The 15,675-nt window shown below is 39.9% G+C and overlaps 1 protein-coding gene across 3 annotated transcripts in view; it reads left to right on the top strand.

The window, feature by feature from the left end:
* The window catches only part of PLPPR5 (phospholipid phosphatase related 5), an 83,117-nt gene that overhangs the window by 19,932 nt on the left and 47,510 nt on the right, over positions 1-15,675 (top strand). For all 3 annotated transcript variants that reach the window (XM_082765608.1, XM_082765606.1, XM_082765607.1), the window contains exons 2-5: positions 1,874-2,006; positions 4,325-4,575; positions 12,516-12,692; positions 14,378-14,497. In XM_082765608.1, coding sequence (XP_082621734.1) covers positions 1,874-2,006; positions 4,325-4,575; positions 12,516-12,692; positions 14,378-14,497 — 681 coding nt within the window. The remainder of the gene's footprint in view (positions 1-1,873; positions 2,007-4,324; positions 4,576-12,515; positions 12,693-14,377; positions 14,498-15,675) is intronic.

Raw genomic sequence — 15,675 nt, 5'->3', positions numbered from 1 at the left:
CCTAAGTGCACAGTCCAATCTCTTCTTAAATTCAGACAGGCTCGGTGCAGTGACCACTTCCCTGGGGAGCCTGTTCCAGTGTGCAACCACCCTCTCTGTGAAGAACCCCCTCCTGACGTCCAGCCTAAATTTCCCCTGCCTCAGCTTAACCCCGTTCCCGCGGGTCCTGTCACTAGTGTTAATGGAGAAAAGGTCTCCTGCCTCTTGACAACCCCTTACGAGGAAGTTGTAGACTGCGATGAGGTCTCCCCTCAGCCTCCTCTTCTCCAGGCTGAACAGGCCCAGTGACCTCAGCCGTTCCTCGTACGTCTTCCCCTCAAGGCCTTTCACCATCTTCGTAGCCCTCCTCTGGACACTTTCCAACAGTTTCATGTCCTTTTTATACTGTGGTGCCCAGAACTGCACACAGTACTCGAGGTGAGGCCGCACCAGCGCAGAGTAGAGCGGGACAATCACCTCCCTTGACCTACTAGCGATGCCGTGCTTGATGCACCCCAGGATACGATTGGCCCTCCTGGCTGCCAGGGCACACTGCTGGCTCATATTCAACTTGCTGTCTATCACGACCCCCAGATCCCTCTCTTCTAGGCTGCTCTCCAGCGTCTCATCGCCCAGTCTGTACATGCAGCCAGGGTTTCCCCGTCCCAGGTGCAGGACCCGGCACTTGCTCTTATTGAACTTCATGCGGTTGGTGATCGCCCAGCTCTCCAACCTGTCCAGATCCCTCTGCAAGGCCTTTACGCCCTCATTTGAGTCCACAACTCCTCCAAGTTTGGTGTCATCAGCAAACTTGCTCAAAATACCCTCTATTCCTACATCCAGATCATTTATAAAAATATTGAAAAGTACCGGTCCTAAAATGGAGCCTTGAGGGACCCCACTGGTGACCGCAAGAAGAGAGAAAGCACCGTTTTATTTATTTATTTATTTATTTTAAGTCCCACAGTGAACCAAAGTTAGAATACAGTGGCCATCTCTACGCTTTTTGATCATACGTGTTCTACCTGCAGTAGAGCTTCAATATAAAGCTTAGTAATAAGGCTTAATACACGCTTATGGTTTGTCCTTGGCTATTAAGGTTGAATACCATAATTGTCATAAGTAAATTAGGAGTCATGTCTTCCTGTACAGGTAAATACGTGTCTTAGAGGGGATATTTTACATTCAAAATCTGTATTTTTCTTATTTGTGAGTGTGTGAGAATTTTTAACCAATTGTATTGTTCATGAGCTATAGACAAGTGAATTTGGTTTAATGAATAGGAAACAGACCATGCTTAATGTTAAAATATCCATGGCGACGCTTTGTTCAAGCTTAAGAAGCAAAGCTAAAGCCAGACTAGATAAACTTAGGTGGGAAAATATGGATCAAACCCTGTTAAGTATCTACTGGCAAACCAATTCTCTGTTGTGACCTGGAGCTCTCTTGTGAATTTTTCTCTACGGTCCAAAATCTGGAACCCACCCATGTGAAGTGCTGAATGTTGGGGAAAGCCATGTCGGAAGAGAAAGTGTTCAGCATCTTCCAGGATTGGCCCTTACTTTGGTCCCCGTACTATGCGTTATGAAGCTTGTTTTTCTTGAACTAACAGTTATTCTTTTTTCCCTCTTTCTGAAAACTAGGTTATGTTTTGTTGATTCCAAGTCCTGGTTAGAGAAGTTCATTCTCTCAGTGCAAATAAAGTATAGCAAGCCATATGGCCTATTTTCCTCCTAAGAAGATTAACTTACAGAACTTGGATCGCTTATGTTGTGTTTTGTGCTGGTTTGGTTTTGTTTCCTTAAGATGAGATTGCCATCTCTGTAATACTAGTATATTTTATTTGCTGTAATCTGATGTACCATTTTTCTCCCCTTTTTCTCCTCCCCCTAAGATTATCGTTGGAGAAACTGCAGTGTTTTGCCTACAGTTAGCTACAAAGGATTTTGAAAACCAAGAAAAAACAATATTAACTGGAGACTGTTGTTATATAAATCCACTGGTGCGCAGAACCATCAGATTCCTTGGTATGAGCAAATTAATGTTTCCATTTTCTGAGTGATGAGAGTGATCAAATATGTCTTAAATCTAACGTGGGGAAAATATTCAGTGTTTCATGTGTAGTCTTAACTTGGGTGCAGTGGCTTCTTTCCTTTTGGGGAGCAAATTAAGTTTCTTAGAATTTTGGATAAAAAAACAGTTGCAGAAACAGCAGGAAGAATAGAAAAAATTGGGACCATGAGAGGCAAAAGACAACTGCTGAGCCCTGACTAGGGTGAAATGGAGAAGGGAAATATCCTTATGCCATATCTATGGTCAGTAGTTTCCTTTTGGTTGTACACACATACAGCAGCCAAAATTGAGGACGTTGGGATATAAACGTATGTCTGAAAGCAAGCACCGTTTAGGTACTTTCCCAGCCTGGAGCATATATTATAATCATTGATAGAGGACTGAATGAAATCCTTGGTCTGCAGAAGTTAGCTGTAACAAAACAAACAAACAAAAAACCCCAACCCTCTCCCAGCTTCAGTGAGTAAGAAATGTCATGCTTTCCATTTATTTCATGGAATTGTATTTTGGGGAGGGAAGTACCACCACAAACAATGTCTGCTGAATATTCCCAGATGCTGCTTTTTAATGCATGCAGGGACGTCATAGCAGGGCTCTCTGTCAGTTATTTGCTTCTCCCTTATATCTAAGAGAAGCAGCTGGAGCACGAAGCCCCGGGGCAGCTGATCCTCGGTGTGCCCCTGCTGCTGGGGCAGGAAGGGGCGTACAGCTGTGTCTGTGCAGCTTTGTGCGCAGCCGTGCCCGCCGTCTGCGAGCACGATTGCTCACTGTCACACAGGAGTGCTGGAAGTCATTCAGGGTGAGACTGTCTTGCATAGATGCAGAAGGGGGGCGGGAGCGATGCGGAGGAGCTCCTCCAGCTCCAGTTGCTCCGTGCAGGGGCTGTGCAGTCAGTGTCAGTGCTGCCTTCCCGCTTGGTGGGCCCTCCTTGCTCTCAGAAGCAAAAACCAAAGCTGGTGGGAGGGCAGGGATGCACAGCGGCCTTTGCACTGTTCCACCAGGCAAGGCATCACTACCCATTATGCTCACAGAAAGCAATGTGGCCACCTATTCTGGGTCAGTGCACATCCCCAGGGCTTGCTGAAAGGGCCCTCCTGTGCAGTGCCTGGGCACAATCCTTTGCTCACTAGTGCCTAGCTGCTCAGGGTGAATTAACGTTAGTGTGACCTTGCTGACCAGCCAGAATACCAGTGCTTGGTATTCCAGTTTTGCAGAGGAAAAAAACCTGACCTTTAAAAATGCACATGCTTCTGTGGCATCGTGTCTGCTGTGGTGTGCATCCATTAATGTCCTCATCCTCACGGTGCCCCAGGAAGCTGGGAACTGCCAGAACTCACACTATATTCATAGGGAGTTGAAGTATGGGAAGGGCAAATTGATTTGCCTATGGAAATACAGGAAATCTGTAGCTCAGGTGGAATTTAAACACACATCTGCTGGCTTTGTCTCCCAGTCAGAGCACTGTGTTTGCATTTTTTTCCAGAGCTTGCTTTCTGCTTCCAAAAGGATAGAAAGAGACCTCAGAATAGGAGAAATCTGTTTTCTTTTAAATCATCAGATACATGCATTCCTTTCTAAAGAACAAGAAGTACATATGCTTAATGCTTTGCTGATATGTCTGACTAGAAATATGCTTTAGCATAAGAAGCTCCTCATATATATATATATTTAGCTCATTGTGTTGATAATATGATTAATATGCCATGCGTAGAGTTGTACACAGTAGCAGGTAGATGAAGACAACTCGTGCATGATAGTATTAAATTATTCAGTACTTCATCTTCCTTACAGATGAGAGAGAAAAGAAAATGTCCAGTATGTGTTACATTTTTTTCAAGTTTCCTTACCACTTAGACCCTGACTTCTCTGGTTCTGAAACAGATTTTTGGGGTGAAGAATTTGCCTTTGTCACTTCTGTTTAGTGAACATAGGCAAAGGCTAGATGCCAGCATAGCTAGCTACGCTGAACAGGTGGAGACATGTGGCTAGGGGGCTCAGGAAGGCAGGCTGTTTGTATGAGAGGTGAGCATACTCCCCTGAAGGATGGAGAGAGATTGGGTGTGTGGGTGTCTCATCATCATTTCTGTGGTTGTGTAGGAGATTATAATCTCCAACATCATCCAGGATCTTTAGGGTACAGTCTTGTCTCTACACTTGGGAGTTGTTTGTGTTCCTAAATGGAAGGAGCTGATTTGTTACTGCAATAAATATTATAATATGTTGTCCTGGAGTGAAATTGTCAGGATATTTAACTCTTTGTTTCCCTCTTTAGGAATTTACGCATTTGGACTGTTTGCTACGGACATCTTTGTAAATGCTGGACAAGTAGTAACAGGGAATCTTGCACCACATTTTCTTGCACTTTGTAAACCCAACTATACAGCACTTGGATGTAAACAGTATACACAATTCATCAGTAGTGCGCATGCCTGTACGGGAAACCCAGACCTTATCATGAAAGCCAGAAAGACATTCCCATCCAAAGAAGCAGCACTAAGCGTATATGCAGCTATGTATCTGGCTGTAAGTATATTGTGCTATTTAATGTCACTATAATTCTGAGAGTACATGTCTCAAACTATTGGTGGGGGGAGGAATGGAGGGAAAATAAAGCAACTGTTGAATTTTGGTTTTCTGTATGCAAACCTTCTGTGTGTTACTGTGAAGCCTTTGAGAATTTGATTCATTGACTTCATTCTGACAGTTACAGATGTAGTGGTCCTCTGAGCCTTGAAAGCTAAGGAAGTGTCTAGGGCAATGCAGAGGGAGGGTAAATTGTTCAGAATGGTTATTGGTGTGTAGGATAACCATGTTCTTGGTTTACTTTTTCCTTGTTTCCAGAAAATCTGGGAAAAGGCTGTGCTAGGTGGTAAAGAAAAAAGGTAGGGATTATCTGTGACTGGTAGTAGTCCCTTTCTGTGTTTTATCTGAGTACGCATTAGTAGAATTGCATGTGGCTTTGGTGGGGTAAAGGAGAGGAGTGGGCACATGTAAGTGATCTCACAAGTTTTCTGGATCTGTGCATATCCATAGGTACCAGAATTGGTATTTATAGGTACATAGGTGCTCAGGCTCTTATACTGCATTTAAGCAGGCTACAATACGGTCCATCCTTTCTTCCCTCCCTCCTCTCTGACACGTGGAGTGATGAGCAGGGCTGGGACAAACTGCTGTTCACTGACTGGCATCAGAGCTGGTGCTGGGAGGCAGGTGAGAGGGTAGTAGTCATGAGTCTTGCTCAGGTAACTCAGTGCAATGTTCCCTGCCTTAGTCTGGAGCGCATGTTGTGCCTTTCACAAGCAGAAGAGCATTTTCTTAGTTGACTGTTGCTAGGGCACCCCTGTGGAAATCTTCCACCTGACCTGGGCTTGCAATTGCGTTCCTTTATGGCCCACTGGAAGGACCCAAGGCTTCCCTCAGTGTCACTGGGGAGCAGGGCAGGTGTGTGCCTTGCTGGTCGTAGCAGCAGTCATCCCTTCTGTGTCCGGAGTGTTTCAGCAGTGGTCTGTGTTGGGGTGCATGTACCTATGTGTGCATGTATGTATATACACACGCTTCTGTGAGTGTGTATTACTTATGTGTATTACTTTTGAGCGTATATATTTAATAAACTGCCTTAATTCTTGATTGATCTGGAAGCTGATACTTGTCAGCTGATACTCGATACATGGCAAAGATCTCAAACCATCCACAGGCAATGTGCCAATGCTGTTCTTCTGGATCTGGTTTTAGAGACAGTTGCTTAAAATCTGCAGCCCTAACAGCAACACTTATCTGAAGTTCCTTGTGGGCAATGCCACCTAGAGATTTGGATTATCAGTTAGTACAGGAGAAGTGTTATCTGCAAATAAGAGATGAGCAATTAAATTTTATTCTAACTTGAGGCAAGTGTAAGACTCCTAATAGTATTGTCTTTATTTGGGGAGATATCTGAGGCTTTGCTTCACTGAAACATACCTCTAAATTTGGTGCAAGCTATTTTAGAAAATATTCAGCTTTCTACATTTTAATTGCTCCTATTTTTCTCATCCATCTGCAAAGTTGGATTTCCACTGTTGCCATGAGTCACAGTAACTAAAGGAAACCAACTGTTCAGCTGCTGCAGAGCAGAAAAAAAAATAGTATAAATACATTTTTCTTTTAAAGTAGGCATTGATAAGGCCTAATACCTCATGGTTTTTGTTATGAGCTACAGTACTTCAAGCAAATTTTATGGTGTCTCTGGTCAATATATGATTAACAACATCAAAAGTGGAAAACAATGTGATCTATTTAATGACTTCATAATCTTTCCGTAACTGTGGACATGGATATATCCCATGTCACTAGTTTATCATTGCGATACATGACAGTGTCATCACTTAACCAAAGCACTGTGAACTGCAGACAGGATTTCTGAGCTCTTATGGGCTGCCTGAAGAAATTAATTACTGTGATGTATCAGCTGAGTGCTAGCCTGAAGATTTAGGTCCTTTCTGCAATATTGTCAGTCTTTTAAAAAATAATAATAAAAAAAAAAAAAACAGTTGCATTTTTTGCAGCTAAAAATACTGTTTGTTACACACCAGGGAAAGAAATGCAATGTTCTAGTATCTGAGGTCATGTCCTTACACTGTCATGATGTTTATTGGGAAAGTTGGCCCTGAATAACAACTTTCTCATCATTATTCACTGGAGAGGAATATTTAAACAGTAGCCTAGTCTTTGTATGAGCTGTGGTACAAAAGTTATTGAGAGCATGGACATAAAGACCTCCATATACTACTCAGCTAGTAGCATGAGCATATCCTTTCTGATACAAAATGTGCTTTCTTTTTGGTTAACAGAAATATCTGGGGGAGAGAGAGGGATTGTTTCAGAATCTTCCCTGGACATTTCAGCCAGCTGTGCACAAAATGAAACCAGCTCAAAGACATAAGCAGGCAACAAGCTGATCCAGTGTCCTTGCTTTCTGAAGTGGTGACGTAAACAGCCAGGCTTCACTGATCAGTCATATTTCAATGATCAGCCCATTTGAAATCAAAACCTATGCTTTATCTAATAATTCCCTGGTCTTGTTCCATGTAAGTGCAGCCATGTCCTTATCACCTAGCATCTGTGCATATTGTCTTGTTAACAATAGGTTTTTTTCATCTAAGTTCTTGAGTTTTCCTTTTCCCCCCCCTCCCCTCTTTTGTGAGTGGGTGGCTGCTATGGTAACTTTGAATTCCCCTCCTGCTGAAAGTACAGGCTTTTGCAAACAATTGTACTGCTAATATTTAGGCCTCTCTGTAGTGTTTGTCTCCACTGCTTTCTCTCAGGACCTATCGAGACTCAGCAGCTGAAACGTTGAATGGCAGCACTATGGTTAGATGTTTCCTCTACCCTGCTCAAAATGCAGATGCTTTCAAGGTTCCATTACTTACCTTCTTTAGAGTTTTAGGTTTATTTATCCCTAGTGTACCAAAATCTTCATAATAAACTACCATAAATTATTCCAAAATCTGTACCTTAGCTGGCTGGATATTTTCTTAGCTGTCTGCTCAACTCATCTTAGATCTCGTGTGTGTGTGTGTGCATGTGTGTGCTGAAGTTCGGATAATAAGTTGACTGCATCAGTAGTCACTTCTTATCAGCATTGCAATTCACCCTTTCTCAGCTGAACAACATCTGCTGACATAGGTATTGAGGCAAACGTTGTGGGTTTATTAAATAGAATATAATTGTATGAGACACATTTTAATATGCATAAGCTGACACAGCCTGGATGATTAGAGATATATTTTGAAGCAGCCCTTATGCACATACTTTTTTTTTTTTTTTTTTTTTTTTCTCCACAACTGACACGAAAATGAGAAGTCATGAGTCTTTTTTTGGTAGGATTTTAAAATGGTCTATGAAGATGTAGTCAATCTATTTCCATGGATTTAAATATGAGACTATGACTAACAGTTGTCCTTTGTTGCTGCAAACCTAGGGGATTGATCATTGCTGGCTGTAGTTTAAAACAAATTTTGTTTAATTCTACAAAATGTTGCTTTTTCTTACTGCGTTGGATGAGCAGTAGGCAACTAACCTATCCAAAGCATGATTTTTGGACTTGATGCTATCAGATTCATTTCAGACCTGTTTTGGATTTGTAATGATAGAGGAGCAGATGTAATGATAGAGGTTTAATGTTTTTATAATAAACATAGCCCTTAGGTCCATGGGCTGCTTTTGTTGCTCTGTACAGTGAACCCCTGGCCACAACTACAGCCTCAGGCAGGGCTAGCAGATGAAGCTGACAAATAATTCTTTCCCATCTGCAGAGCTTTTGTTGGGACCTTGATCTTCTGTTCTGCAAGGTTCTTGCTTCTGGACGTTGCTGTATCATCCCTGTTGTTTAATGTGTTTATAAGTCACTGGGAAAAGACAATGCCGTCTGGGTTACAGTGCTGGCAAGGTGATGATGACACTGCCCAGTGTTGCTCCTTGATCCAGTCTTTAGGTGCAGGTCTCTGCTCATCTCTGAAGATCTTTTTCTTGAAGTGCCCATTTGGGTCCCATTCAGTGGGTAGCTGACAGGGGCATGATAGGCTTTAAGGGACTATTGAGTTGCAACAGAATCTTGGAGTCTGGTTTGTTGTTGCCTTTTTAATTTTAATTTTATTTTTTGAGAAGTTGAAGGATTAAAGGATTTTGGAAGCTTTTCAGGGACAGTGTTAGGAAAGTGGGATTTCTTTTTGGTATATGGCTCAGTGAGTAAAAGTATCTGCTGACACTGATTGTACAGCTCTTCATATATTGGATGCTTCACACTGGATAGCAAAGTAACGTTACAATTTGGTTTGGGGATTTATCTAAAGACCTCTGGAGATTTCTTCTCAGTCAGTTCTTCATTACAATTCAGTCACTCAAGATAATGACCTCTGTAGACTGAACTAGTTCTAGTTAATATTTGAATGTATCTTACTGTCTTGATAAGTTGAAGAATACCTCTTCCGGTTGCTTAAAATTACAACTGTGCGGAATTCTTAGTGGGACACTTCATAGTAAGTTCCAGAATTCCTAGAACTTCCTTTTCCTTTTGCCAACCCAGGCCTCTGACTTTGAAACCCAAGTTTCGCCAAGGGTCTTCAATAATTGCTGCAACGCATATCAAGAAAACTGGAGAAGTCTTCAAAATAACTAAAATTAAAAAAAATCTTCAGTGGGCAGTTTGGGTTGCAGTGACACCCAGATGATTTTAAGGATAGGACTGTGGTGGTTTGCTCTGGTAATAATTTGACCCAGTAATTCCTTCCAATCAAGGAAGCTGGAGAGCTTTTATATTACCAGGCAGGATTCAAACTAAGCATTGAACTTGGTTGCAAACTACATCCTAGCCCACTACTTTTCCATGTTTTTGATCTCTTACTATCTCTTTTCTTGTAGCTGTTACAAATGTTGAAAACTGTGCATTCCTCAGGTGGAAGATCTGTAACTTATATTACTTGCAGGAGTCTTTCTTTTTTTTTTCTTTCTTTTTTTTTTCTTTTAGTGCTAGTACACTATAAGAGCAAAACAAAACATAGTCATGTTTATTTGGAGTGCTGCCTGGGACAGGTGCCTGTACAATGATTCCTCCCATTTCTGCTTGTTGCTTCATGAGTCATTTTCCTCTGCCCACTAACAGACTGGTTTGTCCCTTTGTCAGTACCCCCTGACCATCTGCTTCAAGGGGAACCAAAACAGCAAGCATGGAGGGCATCTGCCTCCCCACTTCCTGGGACACGGTCTGATTGATCAGACAGGAAAATTAACCCTCATCCTGGCTGGTGTGCCCAACCTGACGACTAGCTCCACTCTAACTAAAATGGAAGTCTGGGACCTTGCTACGTTTGTGTCTGTGTATGGAGCTTTTCTTCCAGAATCAAGAAGAAGAAAGCTACTTAATTACATTTTATTTTTAATGGGAATCAGATCTTTGACTGAATTGACTGATAAGTCAATTAGTACTAGAGCTGCTAGAGGAAAAGATTAGAAATGTACGTCTGTGAGTCCTGACTTGCCGGATTCAGTGTTTCCTATACAGAGCTTTGAAAACGTGTAGACTTGTCAATGTCATATTCCAGTAAGAGAAGTTTGCCCTCTTTCTCTTGATTAATAGAATACCGTCCATAATATCTTGGAGGCTCACCTTTAAGAAAAGATAAAAATGGTACCCATGCTGGCAGATCCCTCTGGTTATTGTGAATAATGGACTGGGTATGGCAATCTTGCCTCTGTGCATAGGAGGGGACATAGCAAATGTGGTCTTTGTTAGTCGCAAGAGGCACAACACAAGGCTGCAGTTGTTTCTGCTTGCTGAGTGCTTTGTCTGAGTAAAGATTTGAAGGACATGCTTATTTTAAAAAGAGTTACTGAGAATTTTCTGCAGATCACTCTTCAGTTCAACATTTCTAATACAAAGCTGAAGTTTGACTGAAGTACTGAAGAATCAGCTATTTACATTGTGTTTTGACTTCATAAAAATTGAGATCATCTGCTTGGATGATGACTAGATGTTATAGAAATGAAATACATCACTAAGATTTCCTGGGCATTCAGAATACTAGACTATTTTCTCAAGCACCAGATGTTCTAACACACAGTGTTAATGTTACCCAACAGTGGTATCCACAAGTACAGCGAGACTCGCTCAAAGAGAGGGTTGCTGGGTGACTCAGCATGCACTGTCCTGTAGCTTGAAGAAAAGTTGCTGGGGCTAAAGAGCTGGAAATGAAAGCTGCAGTTATCTTGTCAGCATTCCACGTGGTAAGAGCAACTCACTAAAGAAGAGAGTTTGAGGGGGGAAAAAAAAAAAAGGACCTAAGATGAAAGGCTAGTCAGAAAAAGGAGAAACAGTATTTCTTAAATGAACTAGGAAGGAGAAAGGATAACTGTGGGTTGGAAGTACAACCCTAAACTTTTTTTTCAAAACTTTGCACTGTTTGCACTAGTTGAAAGCATGCCATTAGTCTGCTGTTTGGCACATAAGGTACGTTGATGATGTAATGTGTGTGTTGCAGTACTCTGCTGTGATTTTAATCTGCCTGCTTATGTTAGTTGTTTTTTTTCCCCCCCTATGCCTTGATTATTTCTCTAGTGTTTTGAACAAAATGACTGGCAGATGTTCTTATCAGACAAGCTCTGACCACTCCTTCCTTCCTGGAAGTTAAATTACCCTAACTGTAACCACACTTTCTGATATTTTTCTTGACTGGATTATTGCAGCAGTGCCTAACTTGTTAGTGAGCCAATTCAGCTGAAATTTCCGATGGTGAGAAAAAAGCCAAAGGGCTGCCCGTTTGTTAGCTAGAAAGGTACCAGTTTGTTAGTGCAGATTCATCTGTTTCCCTTTGCAATTCAAAGTATTGACATTACAGTTTGAGTTTCTAGTGAAACCCCACAAAGAAACTTCTGTTCTTCAGTCCTAAAACCATAGCGTTTTGTCTAAATGTGAAGGATTTATGGATTTTGGTGGTTTAGCTGCAGAAGGATCTTCTACAGAAAGTAAGTACTTTTTTCCCTCTCAAAATCCTATTCAGCTGAAGTATTACTTTTCAGGGTGAAACTTTCAAACAGCCTTAACGCCAAGATTAAGTATAAACAGGAGAATGGAAGTTCAGAGCTTTGAAATTCATTTCTCCCATTGGGCCATCAGAATTTGGGAAGCACTGGCTTAAACCCTGTAGTCCTTAATGCACCTACTCTTAGGGCAGAAGAGCTGGTCTACTACCACACACTGCTTTTAATTCAGTTGTACTGCACAAGGACAGTTAGATGGCAAACAGAGCTAGGCATTTCAATTGCTTGGAGTTTGTATAAAAGTTTCTGTATTTAGATTGGTTTATGTGGGAAATTAGTACTAAATATCTTCAGTCAGTGTCTGTGAGGTATGGGATTGTGTCCATCCAGCACTGGTTGAAACTATTACATTTTGTTTATATAAGTAGATGCTGATATCTAGTTCAATTTTCATTGCTTTTTGACAGTGATCTTGGAGGTCTCTTCCAACCTAGATGATTCTGTGATTCTGTGAAGTCTCTAGTTAATAACATGGAGAAGCCATGTATGAGGAAGAAAGGCATTTGCTAGTAAAAACCAGGCCTTGATGTAGCACCTTTCAAGAGAAGATCTCTTGCTATTATTGCTAACACCGGGATATGAAAAGTCAGTCTCTCTACTTCTCTGTATAAATAAATGCGTAAATTGAGAATGATAGGATAGAATTGTCTAATTATTGTGTTCTTTTGGGGGTTTTCCAGGTTCACATAAGACATAAAATTACTGTGGTCTAACTCTTATTCTGTAAGAAGAGTTTCCTCTGAGAAAAGAGTGTGAAGACTTTATCTTGTGTAACACTTTTACTTTCTTGGTTCTTTATATCCTCCCACTCCTGAAGTTTCAGAGATTCTCTTCACCAGTTAGTAGAATATATTGTCAATCAGTCTTAAACTTTCTTCCTTTCTACTTTTCAGATGTATATCACCAGCACAGTAAAAGCCAGAGGAACAAGGCTTGCAAAACCTGTTCTGTGTTTGGGCTTAATGTGCTTAGCTTTCCTTACTGGAATCAACAGAGTAGCAGAGTATCGAAATCACTGGTCAGATGTAATAGCAGGATTTGTAATTGGAATATCTATAGCAGTGTTTTTGGTAAGTGTATATTTGTGTCACTTCTGTTGGAAAAATATCAGTATATTGGTTTGTATCTCCTAGCAAGTATTAGTAAACTTGACTTTTCAGACAAAGAGGTGATTCTATTTTTTTAATGTATCAGTTTCCTTAGATATATTTACATACATTCAGAAATACCAAATAATGGGTTGATCAAATTTTCTGTTTCGACTTTCATGTAAACCAGACTAATGAGTTTCAACCAATGATTTTTGCATCAAGCCCTACTTTAAGCAAGTACATATCCCTCAGAATAACATTTATTCATAATTTAATTTATAAAACATTAAATACAGTATAATGATAACTACACTGAATAAGTTGTAATTGATACCTACACTGAATTAGTTCATAATTTTCTGGCTTTAAAGTAATCTTCATGCTCCCTTTGATTTATTTTTTTTCCATACTAATTCAGGCTTAAATTGAAATTCTAAGTTATTCTCAATCAAAAATTCTTGTTTAGCTTCTTCCTTTTCTGGAGCTGTGTTGCAACATGAGATCCTTAGTCACAGGCCAGTGTCAGTCAGAGAGCTGCCATTAATCTATTTATCACCTTCACCAATAACTTCAGTGCAAGACTATAGAATGAAATAGTTACTCCTGCTTATTGCCTGCAAGTTTGTCTGTCTGACAGCTTGTATTAGTACTAAATATAACTTTGAAATATAACTGATTTTTTTCCCCACTAAATTTCTTTTGATATTGATTCTGGAATCTCAAGATCTTGATCTCAAGATCTTGGATCTCAAAATTGGCCTTGTCTGTGAACTCACACAGGAATGGCTGAGGTGGGCATTTTCACTCATCTGATACATGTGAGGGCAGCTTTAGGTCTTCTCTAAAATACACTTTCTGGCACTTCCAGTTGTTTCCTTCAACACAAGGTATCCTGGAGCTGTATTTGTTTTTGCATTTTTAAGTTTTTGTGTTGTGTTTGTGCCCCTAAAGTTACAAAATAGAGCACAAAAGAAATCTGTCTAGCACATTTTCTTATCTTTTGTGCTGTGTTGCATAAATTCATTTATGTAACATGACATCAAATTTAGTTGTGTTTTGAAGATAATATAGTTGGCAAGCATTGTCTCGGCTGAGTGTCTGAATTAGTAGAAACCTGAACAAATTGCTTTATGCCACATTACTAAATGTCTATGTGAGTGTCACTACTACACTGTTGGAATGGAGTTCAGATCAAACCTTTTGGTGATCCTTGCCTTTTTATCCTCCCTTTCTCACTCTCCATTTGAGAAATTCTTTGCTGGTCAAAAGAGTTCTGTACCATTCTTTGATGGTGCAGGCCCTTCAAAGGCATGTATATGTAAGGTTATTACCATATTCTGCTGCACGTGCTCTGGATGTTCATTCATTCATACAAATTGCTAATAAGTAGTATTATATTATTTAGCTTCAGTAATGTATTTGCTTTAAGAGGGCTTTTTGGTTCTGTGATGATGCATGTATCCAAAAAAATAATTTACTTAAATCTTTTGTTATGAAATATTAATTAAGAATTTTCTGTAAAACATGAACTTCATATTTCAGTGTTTCTACTGTAAGCTGTGACTAAAGCTAGTGTCAGTTCTGCCTAATTACAGATGTCATGATCAAAGCTGAAAAAATGAGTTGTTCCTTAGCTATTGTGTTTACCTCCTAATCCCTTCTAGGTTGTTTGTGTGGTAAATAACTTCAGAGGACGTCAGCCAGAACATGAACATTCTCATATGGATAATCTGGCCCAGATGCCCGTGATCAGCATACCCCGAGTAGAAAGCCCGTTAGAAAAGGTAATGTCTGACTTTTTAAAAAAATGTGACTGAAAAATATGATTTTAGCTAAGAACATACTGGCAATACTCTCCTGGGTAGGCCAAGATGTTTTGCATGAGTAAGTACTGTGCTGTTTTAAAAGTTATTTTAGTTTCTTGTAATAAAAATTTCTGGTTTTGCAAAGATGATGTTGTACTATGCAAATGTTAGGTAAGGCTATATGTGAATAATTCTTTGAGCAAACAACCTCTGAAATAGCATAATCAAATAAAGAAAATATTTTAGGTATTTTTACTAGAAGGAAAATTAGAGTTACTAATGCAAATTTTTAACACAGTTCTACTTTCTAATGACTCTCTGTCATTAAAATCTCTTTTGTTATGCCAATGTTTCAAGATAGTAAACAATTCTACTGTTTAGGGCACCAAAATTATGTTTCTACGGCATTCTTGCAAACCCATGTTACCACTGATAATTTTTCATATTAAAGCAAGAAGAAATATTTTAACCACTTCCCAGCCTGGGTTAGTCACTTGAAAGTGGTAGAAATTGTCCTTTAATAAGAATTGCTGCTAGCCCTAGGTTTGTTATGTATTTCATTGAAGGGAAAGATTTCTTATCAGAATAATCGAACATGCCTTTTTGAACCAAATGTGTCTAAGCTACTTCTGCTGATATTTTGTCATAAGGAGGTCACAGTATCATTTGATTGAACAAGCATTTAGATGATAAATGTGTATCTTCAAAATAGTCCCTTCAGTAAGCTCCCTGTAAAATGTCAAAACAAAACAAGCTGTCAGTTGGCCTAGGACATACCATATTAATAAGCATGTCTTATTTATGTGCTAGGCTCTCCTACAATAAAAAAATAAATAAATAAACAATTATACAGCTCAAAAGCCATCACAGATCATAAATGTATATTCTGTGCAGATTCTACTTATCAGAGCAGTAGTTTGTCTGCTGAATTTTTTATTTTTATATTTTCTGGGGATAAAGACCTCATGTTATTTTCGTGTTTCTAGTTGATTTGACACCCTCTTATCCATGACAAACAATGTTATTTTTATAATACTTGGCCTAGGCAAGACTGAGATGATGTGGGGAAAGCTATGGGAAGGGTGGCTGCAGGAATTGCCCTGCTTGAGGATGACTTGGTGAGATCTCAGTGTATGGCTTCATCTTTCTCTCTGTTG

The sequence above is a fragment of the Aythya marila genome, assembly GCF_965140915.1.
Source record: "Aythya marila genome assembly, chromosome: 8".
In the NCBI taxonomy this organism is placed as follows: Eukaryota; Metazoa; Chordata; class Aves; order Anseriformes; family Anatidae; genus Aythya; species Aythya marila.
Note: the sequence above shows the minus strand (reverse complement) of the source record. Positions and strands in the feature narration are given on the sequence as shown.